The sequence below is a fragment of the Stegastes partitus genome, unplaced genomic scaffold, assembly GCF_000690725.1.
Source record: "Stegastes partitus isolate 25-593 unplaced genomic scaffold, Stegastes_partitus-1.0.2 Scaffold69, whole genome shotgun sequence".
Taxonomy (NCBI): Eukaryota; Metazoa; Chordata; class Actinopteri; family Pomacentridae; genus Stegastes; species Stegastes partitus.
Genome location: NW_007577800.1, coordinates 967,789 through 980,350, shown reverse-complemented (window position 1 = coordinate 980,350; position 12,562 = coordinate 967,789). Strand labels below are relative to the sequence as shown.

At 41.4% G+C, this 12,562-nt stretch overlaps 1 protein-coding gene across 1 annotated transcript in view; it reads right to left on the bottom strand.

The window, feature by feature from the left end:
• Positions 1 to 10,452, bottom strand: part of septin4b (septin 4b) — a 47,296-nt gene extending 36,844 nt beyond the window's left edge. The window contains exons 1-2 of the mRNA XM_008276351.1: positions 10,192 to 10,452; positions 5,342 to 5,349 (exon numbers count right to left, since the gene is read on the bottom strand). Of these exons, the coding sequence (XP_008274573.1) occupies positions 5,342 to 5,349; positions 10,192 to 10,243 (60 nt within the window). The 5' untranslated portion in view covers positions 10,244 to 10,452. The remainder of the gene's footprint in view (positions 1 to 5,341; positions 5,350 to 10,191) is intronic.
• Positions 10,453 to 12,562: the final 2,110 nt, after the last annotated feature.

Here is a 12,562-nt window from a genome sequence, read left to right as displayed (position 1 = left end):
AAACTGATATATGTAGGTACTGTGCTGTAGCTTACTTGGCCATGTGCTCCTTAATTGTGGGTAAACAGATTAAATCTGTGATGTTTACTACTGATTTTTTTTCCTGTTATTAAGCTCCACAGTAGCTAAAATAGAATGTGCCTCTACTTCAGAATTTTACAATGAATGAGCATGAATAAGACAAATAAATCATGAAGCATATACAAAAATGTAAAATGCTACTACTTATGCATTTTTTTAGCTGAGCTACACATAGGGTGAATTATCCCTTTATGGTATGCACTGAAGTTGAATGCTGAGTTATGGCTTAATGACGGCACAAACTAGACACATGTGGTAAAATATAAGCACACCACAGTAGGTAAATAAATTTTCATTGGGCCAATTCCTGAGGGATTACAGATGACTGCACTCTAAACCACAGATTGAAAAACTAGAAGAATGTGCGGGTTGTCCCAGAGGGGCTAGAGGTTAGGAATGGATGCCGCAAATACTATAATTGTGCAATGTAAATACAATCTGGGTATGCCAAAAAATGACAGCCACACTTCTAGAGATGTAAATTTGAGTGTGATTACAACCCATGCAGTCGGCCCCACAGCTACACCACCAAGCATACTGCAAAAACTGTAGATGGTATTTGTTGTAAAGACAATTCTTAGCTGGACAACTTCCAGTCTCTCAAACCCAAAACAGCTGGAGCACAGAACAGAATATTTTACCTGAAAAGGACCCTTTATTTCCCTAAAAAATGGTGACCTGACTACTTTGACAGCAACTGCAATTGCCTCAACACCTGCCTCAATTTCTCCCTGAAAGCCAATCATTCCTCGGTTATCAGAAAAGGGTGGTGTTCTCTCTGGAGCATATCGCGCGTTGCTATCTGAGTGCCGGGACATCGGTGGGGGCCATGGGAACTGGGCTGCGATTATTTATAGTGAGTGGGGGGGAGTTGGCAGGGGCCACTTCTATGAGGCTTTAGAAGAATGTTTAAGGTCGCCCTCTGACCAAAACTTTTGTAGAGTGCTCAGGGTGGAGGGTGGAAGGCTAGTTCTGGCTGACGTGGGACATCTGCAGAGATGAAGACATGAGCCAGTTAGCTTGAGGGTCTGGTGAGCCGGCCCAGCAGGGACAGGAAGGAAGCGGTGAGCATAGGAAGCTAGAATGTCAGAGGAGGACCAAACAGGGCAATTCAGTGAGCCATTTTAAGCAGATATTCCAGAGAAGTTTGTACAGGAATGCATATAAGTACAGCGAATGGACTGTTTAATTAGCCAAAAGTGACGACATCCTATCTGTCGGAACTTCGATCAAGCCTCAACTCGATGATAATTTGAGGGCTGTAAATGGTGTATAGGTACGTACATATACAGTAGAAAAGCACATGTGTTTCTAACAATTCTGGGTACAAAAGCCTGGTAATAAACCAGTCCAAGAGCATATTCGAATTCCAAAGGATCAATAAGCTCCAACATTTTCAGTTCTGCATTTCTTCTATTTCCAATCCTGAAGCAAGAATTCTCTCTTGATGGCTGGCCATGAGGGGCGGGGCCAGCTCTTCATCACGCTGCAGCCACACACATACATGCACATGTGCACACACACCAGCACTAACACACACACTTAGTGCCAATGGCGGACATGACAAAATGTTCAAAAGTGTTACTACACTTCACTGGAGTTGATGCTGAAAATGCCCTTGTCACAAGCACATCCGGTATTAGCATGCAAGAGTAGAAACACGATCTATGTGTCAAAACATTTAGCATTTTCACATACAGGCAGAGATATGCACAGTTTTTCACATCTTAGGTCATCTACTGCTGCCCCAAGCATGTTATGTATATTAGCAGGCTAGAGCCCTCACATGAAGTCAACTAAATTCTATGAACATGGGTAACTGATGGTTTAACGAAGCGTGTTTACAAATTCAATCTCAACTGGTCAGAGCATCATCTTAACTGTTGTTCACAAATTCAGAGTAGGACTCAATTAGTGATTTGGGGGCAGCAGGAAAATTCTGTCTTACTTAATTTTCATGCACTCCCCAACTGAATATTGATGTTGGCAGTGGTTGAAGAAGTCATCTGTTTTCTTACGTAAAACTATTAATATCACACAGTAGAAACACTACTAGAGAAAAAGCTCTGCATTCATTTTTTTTACTGACAAGAGAAAAAATGAATTAAGACAGAGAGAAAATAATTTTTTTTTTCTTAAAAATAACAAAAGAACCAATAAGGACACTGTCAACGTACCACATTGATAAGCAGTATCAGGAAGAATAGAAGTACCATAAAAGTCTTATTGATATCCATCCCGATTTATTAATAACTAACAATGGCTCTGTCCTGTTCAAGCAGCCTAGTAAATATTGACAGCGTGACACTGAGCCACCATGCAAATTGCCAGGACTCTCGTACTGCAGCAGCTAAAGTGTAATTTAGATATCATTAATTAAGATGTTCATGTGGTGATGTCACGGCCGAATGGTTTTGGTGTGTGCTGAAATGACCTTAGCAGGAGAAATACCGGTTCGACTCCAGACTGAATGTTTACTACACGTCATTCTTACACCCTCTCCCTGTTTTTCCTGCTTAACTCTCCTCTGCTGTGCAAATAAAGACAAACACGGAGAGAACCCAGTAGTCGAGTGGTTAGGACACATACCACATGAGTGCAAATGCTAACTTTACCTCCACTATTGTTATCTAATAATTTTTTTTTTTTTTTAAATAACTTTATATACACTTGCGGTTTTCCTACTATGACATCCTGCTGTGACACATCACAGTCTTTTCAGAAAAAGATAATTTGGATTGCTTTGCATCAACTAAATTTTATGGCATTTCAAATAATTTTGTGTCCCATACAATAAATTAAGTCCAAAAACTGGTACCTTCTGTTCTTCCTTGTAATGCGTTAGAAATATTATACACCCTTGTGATGGTGTTAGATGATTAGAATCCACATTGACTTCGATAGTCAATAATGATAGCTTATCTTCCTGTGGAAAAACTAGCTCTTACAAAAGAATACTAAACACATGATGGCATCTAATGTTAACAACAAATCCCTCTTTGAGCACTCATCTTTCACCATCTCTTTATTGTTGTCTTACGGCAGCCTTGTATTCAGTGAAGTGTTGCGTGCCTGCTCCCTAACCCGATTGTTTGCCCTCATATCAAACTAAGACAGCCCAGAGGGTCGCCTGTCAAAGCCAAACCCACAGGCCAAAACAGTATCTGCATCCCCATTGTGCCATCACACAGCGAATCTCACTTCATGCTCAGCGAATGAGGCCCACACAATTTACCTAGAGCAGAATGATGGGTCAGGTTTCACTGATGAGTGATCCGCCACCATCTCTAAATAAAAGGGTTCACAGAGTAGAGTGGCACTACTGTTGGTGTTCAAATTCATTGAGATAATGTAATTGATGATAGAATTACTGCACAGGAAAGAGTACAATGTTAACATTTGAGACATCAAGATTCACATGATAACATGAACACAGCTAGAGCGATATAATGAAGTACCAGGGCGCTAGAGTCGGTTTTGATTCCTCTTCATGTAACAAAACAACGAACAAAGAGGTGATTTATGTATTGTTATCAGACCATGATTCACACCCATCAGTTGACATTCCCTTCGCTTAAATACCTGTTTTGTATTGGTCATAACAGTATGTACTGAATGCGTTTCTTCAACAAAGAAATGTCACTAAGTGGATGAACGGGTGTGGTGCTGCATATCTGCAGATTCTGCCATTCCAGTTTGCAAGTGAATGCAATGAGCGTGCACCAACTAGCAGTGACAGCAAATGAGAAAAACAGACACAGCTACAGGGGAAGCAGAGAAAAGGGGGAAACCAGCATCCGCTGCAGTAGCTAGCAAGCTAATGGGCTAATAAACTCCAAGTATAGACTGCCTACACTTTGGCTGCAGAGGCAAGCAGCAATTGAAGGGATAAGAAGCTAATGGCTAGTTGAGCAAAAGCCACAGAGGAATGCACCATGGTGGATGTGTGTGTGTGTTTGTGGAGAAGTTCTCTCAAGAGAGACAACCATCCTCTCCTCCATGCTTTCCACAGCTGGCACTGCCCATGAGGAGTGACGTCACTGTATCTGTGTGTGAGTGAGTGCATGTGGCATTTTTAGGCTAACAAAAGGAAGCCACAGCCACCCTCTTGCTCCACCACACCCCAGAGTCCTGCGTGGTTTACAGCCACGGGGTGTGGGTGCAGGGGAAGGGCACTTTAGTTATGTCAAACTGGACCTAATGATGGCTTTCAGACGAGAGATACATTGTGTTTAATGAGAATCACACAATGGGTGTGGTTTGAAGAGCAGGAACCAAAATTATGTAGACTTGGACATCTGCTTATTTAATCACATACCCAGCAAGAAATGTGCCAAACCATCGTGAGAGTAATGAGCAAATGTTGTCACCCAGCCAGGAGCCGGCGGCAGCAGCAGCCTCTGAGGGTTGGACAGATGCTGAAGGATTCCTCATAAGGTGTTCCCTCTGTCAACATACACTACAGCTTTGTCACATAGGCCTGGAATGTTGCTGAGGAAGGAACCAGGGTTTGTCACACCCGTACAGATTCACTCCTCTCCACCCGTCTGTGAACCGTTTGGGCTTGAAAACAAACACGCCCCCCTTTCATCCCCACTCAGTCGGGCCAAACACAGCTGCGGGGCTTTGGGATGTAGACAGTGACATGGAGAAGAGGAGTAAGGAGGAGGGAGGGAGTTTTGACACTGAGGTGACAGCCCTCTTGCTACTGGAAAGGTGATAACAGATGATCACCATCACTCAAACTACAGTACACTTCAAGAGAGCTGCTGAAGGATAATTGGGCAGAAAAGGCAACTAAAACCCCTCAAATGTGAAGAGTGAGACTCACAGAAAGATAGAAGGAACACAAACAAAGCTTACACAGACAGCAGACTCTCAGCCGTCACAGTGCGAGACAAGGAACAAGAAAATCTGGGCTTTGTGAACACACCTATTCACATGAAACTGTTTCTATGGTGTCAAGTAAAACCCTGAAGCTCATTGGCAAAGCTCTGTCACACACGCTCTGAGTATTCACAGCACAACAAATATCACAATCTGAGTTTGAACACTCTGAACTAACGCATTAACTCCTTTCAATCAAAGACAAACTGCACAAAAAAAACGACGAAAGAGCAATAGCTATCTGTGATAAAATGCACTGACATCAAGAAACCACAATGGCCTCATTTTGGCGAAATAATTGAGGCCAAATCTCCCCTCACGAGTGACCTACTTTGGCTTCATTGCAGGATTGAGGAAAACTCTGGTTTCTTACCTCATCATCTGGTCAGTGGAAGATGATTGAGCAGCACGAGAAATGATTTCAAAATCCACATCCAACAGACGTCAGACACATAGGGAAAGAACAGAAACACATCACTGTCAACATGTTGCACCAATGTAAGACAAACACAACTTGAAAGTTAGATAAACATTATTATGCAAAGAAATTACTGGTAGACAGCTAATTGATGCTGAAAAGCTGAGGCAACACTTGGGATAGCTTCTGATCTATTTTAAGATGATCACATGTATTTGACAGATGATCTTTTTTTTTAAAGGGAGATACAGTATTCTCAGAAAGCCTACAGCTTGGTTGGAAATGTCACTCACAAAAAGAAAGTCCTGGATCATCAATCAGTTACATTTTTTTTAGGCTTTATTATTTATTGGCACAAAATAATGTCAAAAAAATCAGTGTGCTCCATGCTTTTATGTTAAGATAGCCAAATACATAGCTTTGTTGAGAACAACTTGTCAACTAATTTTTCTGACGTCCCATCAAAGAGCTTTAGTGTGAAAATGATACTTCTGCACATTTCTAGATCTAGTTTAGGCTCGATCAGGCTCAATACCCGGTTCCAACACGAATACTTTAAAGCACATTTTTGCAAAGATGTCAAGAAATTTTCAAACGAATCTGTCCACTATTACTGACATACAGACAATAGATAGTGAAGTATTTTTTGATTGAGATATGTCGAATTTTTTGGCCAACAACTGCAGCAGAGAGTGGGAACATAGGACTGTGATATACATAAAGGTGAGAGATGTTGCGAAAGTATCCAAGAATCCATGCTTCAAACTAGGGCTGCCATGATTCCTCAAGAAAGTCGAGTAACTCGGGAGGCTCAACTAACTAAGACAGCTAACCAAGATCAGGTCGTTTCTTTCTTCTGCAGAGTTAGAAAAGGTCATCCATGTTTTTATCTCTTACAGACGCGACTATTGTAATGCACTTTTCTCTGGCAGGCAACACATCCAAAGATTGCAGCTGGTCTAAAATGCTGCAGTCAGGCTATTAACACAAGTAAAGCATCTGCATTACATGAACTCCTGCTAAGTGTTACTAGCTACCTGTGAGTTTTACAACTGATTTTAACCTCATTCACTCAAGTGTAACACTATGAACTAGCTGTCTAACTAGTGAACCACTAATGTTGGATATTTTGACACGAGTGCCGCATCCTTTTTGGTATCCCCGTTAGATTCTGACAGATGTCCTCACAGTAACAGTTGAGAATATTTTGACAGTCTGTCATCCTGCCAGTCAAAATATGCATCTTTATCTCTTCAAAATTTGCCCAGAAAGCTGGTATCTTGTCTGAACGCTGTATTGGATTTGGACCTTTAAAAAAAAGGAAGGGCTGCAAGGTGGATCTGTGGTTAGCACCGTTGCCTCGCAGCAAGAAGGTCGTCGGTTCGCATCCCAGTGAGGACACCCGGGATCTTTCTGCCTGGAGTTTGCATGTTCTCCCTGTGCAGCGTGGGTTCTCTCCAGGTTCTCCCACACAGTCCAAAAACATGTTGAGGTTAATTGGTGATTCTAAATTGTACGTAGGTGTGAATGTGAGTGTGCTTGGTTGTCTGTCTCTAAGTGTAGCCCTGTGATAGACTGGCGACCTGTCCAGGGTGTCTCCTGCCTTCACCCTGAGTCAGCTGGGATAGACTCCAGCCCCTCCCCGCGACCCTAGTGAGGATTAAGTGGTGTAATGGATGGATGGATGGAAAAAAAGGAAACCACTTATTTGTCCTTTCAGTTTTTTAAATTTACCATTGCTCTTTAATAAAGCAAGAGTATTTCTTATTCAATTACCTGATTACTCAACTGAATAATTAGTAGTATATTTGATTACTAAAATAATCAATAGCTGCAGTACTTCTGCAAGATTGCATTAAATTTAGTCCAGTGGAGGAACATGATTGTGTTTCCCGAACAAATTGGTCCAGGAGGTTCCTGGTAGATTTTCAGATTTAAAGAGGGCAATTACGTTATCAGTTACTTCTCAAGGAATTGGTTTTAACTAAAAACAACGAAAATGCTTTGCAATATTTACAGGACAACACTTTTTTTTTCCATATAGAGATACCTTATAAACATTCAGGAAACAACCAGGAGTACGGCACACTCTGTAATGAAAGTGACACTTATCTCAAAGTCAAGTACGTTTAGAGCCTTTGTTCTCTCCAGTAATTAGTCAGAGCAGTCCAAATTATTCATGATGTTTGCCATTTACTGATTCTCTCAGTTCTTAAGAGGCAAAACAAATTTCCTTACTCCAAGCTGGCTGCCCCGGGACACTAACTGGCAGTATTACAAATATCGATTCACTACTTTAAACTCAGGACCATCACTGACTGTAAGCTCACAGAGCAGACTGTGCTGAGATGCAGGTCAGGGAACAAAAATATCATTATAGCCTCTGCCACTTCAGGAACAGCACAAATGTTACAGGCAGTGGTTTAGTAGTCTTTGCATATGGACAATATATAATGCATGAGCTGCATATTACTGCTGATGCTCTTTAAAACCGAGCTGGCATCAGTATGCATCTCTCCAGATGCACAAAATTACTGTGGCAGGATGACATGCAAATAAGACTCCTGTGCACTGTTGACAGAGAAAACAAATGAAGATACAAATTACACATCCACAACCGCAGCTCTCCAAAAAAGGCCTGCAAATTTCAGTCTGAAAAATTTCAAAACCAGCGTTGTGTTTTACTACAATGGCTGCCCCCTTGACATGTTAATTTTTCTAGTGGTTTCTCTCTTGACCTACATGCTGAAGTCCTCCAACAGTGATGCTGTCAGCGCTGCCAAAGACAGAAGCGAGGATGGTAGCATCTCTCCAGAAGGCTTCCCCTGAGGAATGTTAGCCACTGCTGACTGTGCCCCCCCGCCCCCATCCCCACCACCCACTGTCCTGCTGGGTGCTGTTTACAGTCACACTTTGTTTTTAAGTGAGACTGCCGTGACGTTGTCTCGTGTAGAAAAGGAACATGTTGCTTTATTTGGTAAATGGGTTACTGGCTCTTAAAAAAATAGCCCTAAATTCTAGTTCCACCTCCACTTCACAAGTCAGTTCAGCTAAACATTGAGCAGAATCGAGGTATTACACTGTGTAATATCACATTTGCAAGGTTTTCATTTCACTGACTGATACTGCATGTGTTGACACATCTGAGAGGAAATGTCACCGAAGCAATTTAGAAAAGACTTCCCAGGGAGTTGAAACAGTCACGAGTGACAAGTTAGACATGGAAAAACCAACATTTGAACTTATCACCGTGATGTAAAATGTAAAGTGGCTCCATAAAAACGATTTAACAGAGATGCTAAAGGTGAATCTTTGGGCATTCAGCTCATTGTGAATTAAAGGGCGATTTCAAGGTTTCTGGTTAAACCAATGCAGCAATGCACACTACGCTGTTCTGCAGATTTATTCATGTGTTTTAGTCATATCTCTATAAATAGAGCTCTACTGAATGAGTAAAAGGGAGCAACTGAACATAGAAATGGACAAATTAAAAGCTTCTACCACAGATTTGTTAGTATAGAAGTGCCCTCTCAACTTTAAGTGCAGCATAAGATATGAGTAATGCATGCAAAGACAACCATATGAAGATTCAGCACTAACTCTATACAAGAGCACTCATTACCTCCCACTTTCTCTATGACACCGCCCCTCTATGTACATTATATACCACAGGGCAACAGTTGTTTGAGTGCAACTGCAGCCTCCATATCACAAGACTAATGTGCCTGAGAATAATCAAATTTTTTTCCCCCACATGCTGGGGGCTCACATAGTTTTTGACATGATAAGATCCAGGTGAGCTATGATGCAGTTTGAGACAGGAAACCAGATCTCTTTGATGTCACCAGACAGGGACATATCTGTCTGGGCTGAGTAAAAAGTTAGCCCGATTAATGTCAGCCGGGATTATTTCCGACATATCTTATCAGTGTCTGCAGATAAGTGAGAAATGTGAGTGAAGAAATGCCAAAATGTGTTAAAAATGGTTTCTATCCTGCAGAATATTTTATGACTGTTTCATCTAATATTTAGCAATGTTATGCATTTCTTTGAAAAAACTGTCAGCAAGTAAGTACAGACTCAAAAATCTAACACTGGACAGACTATGGAATAGGAGATTTCATATACATGGAAGGTCAAACTGCAATTTAAATGTCATGCTGCAACATTTAACTCTCGAAAGAAAATCATAAAGGCAGTTCAAGTCTATTATTGGCTCAAGTGCAAAGCTTCTTTGACACATCAAACTGAGCCAGAACTTCTTGTTTTACGACTGCTTGCAGAGAAAATAAGCAAACAGTTTTGACGGGGCGAGCCTTCAAGCAGACCTCGCAGTTCTCCATCCGGCTGCAGCCTTTAGTTTATCGGTCCAATCCAGTTATATCTCGGAGCTCCAGAAATAGTTCAGTGTGGCGAGGCTTTGGTACCACTCTTGCATAGCTGCAGAATTACAGTGTGCTGCTGCTGCCGTGTCCCGTGTGGAGCTCAAGCTGCCAGGCTTTTCAAGGATTTTCGCCCAACAGCAAGCAGCAGGACGAAGTGTTCCCTGTGTGCTGTCAGAGTGTAATTTCTGTGCACCCATCACAATAAAACCTCATCATCGGCTTACGAACCTGCATCAGTTCTGACTTGGAGCCAAACGGGCCCCGTATCGGGACGGTCACGCTTGGTGTGTTTAAATGGATGAAAAAAAACGGGATTTAAAGGGAGGGTTTAACAGAGAGGGTCAAATTGAGACAACAAACTAGCATCCCAAGTTGCTCATAAAACACCCCACATGCTGTGTCAGACGTGAAGACACTCACCGTGGTTAAACATTGCGGACCGAAACCGGTTGTTGCTGGACGAATTTTCCATCTCAAAGTTTCAGTCAGTGCCAACAACTGCGACCTTCTTCTTCTTCGGTATTTCCTTAATTTCCTCAGTAAACCTGAACTCGGCGGCAGTGAAATGTCAGTGTGTGTGCGTGTGTGTTGTGTGGTGTTGTGTAGTGAGCGGACAGACCCGTCTGCTCCTGTGAGTGTGTGTGTGTTTGTACGGCAGCAGCAGCAGCAGCAGCAGCCTTCAGTCGTCGCCGCGGTTCAAACTGTCGAGCCGCCTCCTGCCTGCCAGCCCGCTGACGTCATGACGCAGGCTCCGCTGCAGCAGCGTCGGAATGAAAACAATCGCACGTGGATGTGATGGGGAGCATTGGTCACGTGCACCTGAGTGGGCATGAACTGCACCAAAAGCTGCCTTGTTAGCATCACAAAAAGATAAATGCAAATCTGTGGTGTGTGTAACCTGCTGTTTCCTTATGAGGGAAGCAACGCCAATCACAACAAGGTGCAACATCCTTTAGTGCTTCACTTGAGTAAGTTTTATGTACTCATGCTCCACTACATTTCAGAAGTAAATATTTATAAATATTTATCTGACAGATGCTGGGTGAACCAGTATACGAGCCCTTTCCCGACATAATTCCTCTTCTGAACAGTAGATACAGCCATTTTTAAAAATTATTATTTCAGGTGTTTCCTTGAATGATAGTGGCCTTGCACATCTTTAAATAGCTTAGAAATGTTTTTTTTTTTCTGGTCCAAGGAAATCGAAAGAAATGGGTTTGAAGTGGTTGATGTCAGTAAAACATAGGTCTGTGGTTTTTTGTTTTGTCTTTTTTGCAAATCAGAAGATTCAATAGAATAAGATGAATTCATTGTTTATCCTGAAGGAAATTCCTGTACCAGATATTGCTCAGAAAAAATTATATAACAGGCGAATACATGCAGTGCATAATAAAAAAAAGCATAAAGATGCAAATATGATACCTTGCAGAAGATAATAATAATAATAAAATGTAAAGCTAAGATAGGACTAGAATAGGACAGAAAAGTAAGAAGGTGTATATAGATTTTTACTGTTAACATGAGAGTCATGTCGAGGATTATCCACAAATACAACCTAAAAGAGTAAAAAGTGCTTTTTTGAGTTGGATTTTTGAGGGAGGATTCCCCCTTCATTTAGGGTAAGAAGCTCCCCAATGGGCGCTGCAAGGTGGATCGGTGGTTAGCACCGGTTCGCGTCCCAGTGAGGACACCCAAGATCTTTCTGTATGGAGTTTGCATGTTCTCTCCGGGTTCTCCAGCTTCCTCCCACACAGTCCAAAACCATCTTGAGGTTAATTGGTGATTCTAAATTGTCCGTAGATGTGAATGTGAGTGTGCTTGGTTGTCTGTCTCTAAGTGTAGCCCTGTGATAGACTGGTGACCTGTCCAGGGTGTCCCCTGCCTTCGCCCTAAGTCAGCTGGGACAGCACTGCATTTCAATACTGGTAATCTTCCATTTTATCTGAGAAGTGTAGAAAATCCAAGTTTTTTTTTTTTAACATACAAGCCATACATTATCTTTTTAAACCTCTAATGCAATTTATCGTTTGAAAATGCTCAATTTCAGCCAGCTACATTAAAAATTCAGCTTATACAATACCATAGCAATACCTATCCAATAAAAGCTTGTCATATCAAAGTGACAGAACCAATTTATTTATAAGGCTAAGCATTTCCTTTTACACACACACACACACACACACATATATACACTTTTTGTCTTCATTTAGCTGGTAATGCATTCACCAAAACATGGAGTAAAGCTTTGAATGAAAGATGGAAGACTTACTTGTAAAATAGTATTTTTACACTGTGGTATGCTGCCTTTTGATTATGAGAGAAACCCTAATACTTGTGCCACCTCTTGTATCATGTAATACTTGTAGTAGAAAGAGGGATTATTGTGTAAACTGTCAAAGGGTTGGGAAATGAGCAACTGTATTTAGTTTTTTAAATAAACTTAATGTGATTCTTACCCTTTTCGATTTCATCATAAACAGCAGATACTGACATCTACTGGTTGATTTGTAAACACATTTATGATAAATTCCCCTTTTTTCCAAGCAGAAAACATGCACTATTTTTATCCCTTTAATGTAGCCCACACATTTTCTCTGCAGAAACTGCAGATTTTGCTTTTCAAGTGTGAACTCAGAGTGAAGCAGATTTTGCACATAATATTGAAGCTGCCATACTTTGTATTGTGAGTCTTTCAAAAGTGGAAAGAGATAAATGATAGAGAGAATGTAGATATAAAATCTGGACCCTTTGCAGTGTCACACTAAGACAAACGAGCATTTTGAGTCTCTGG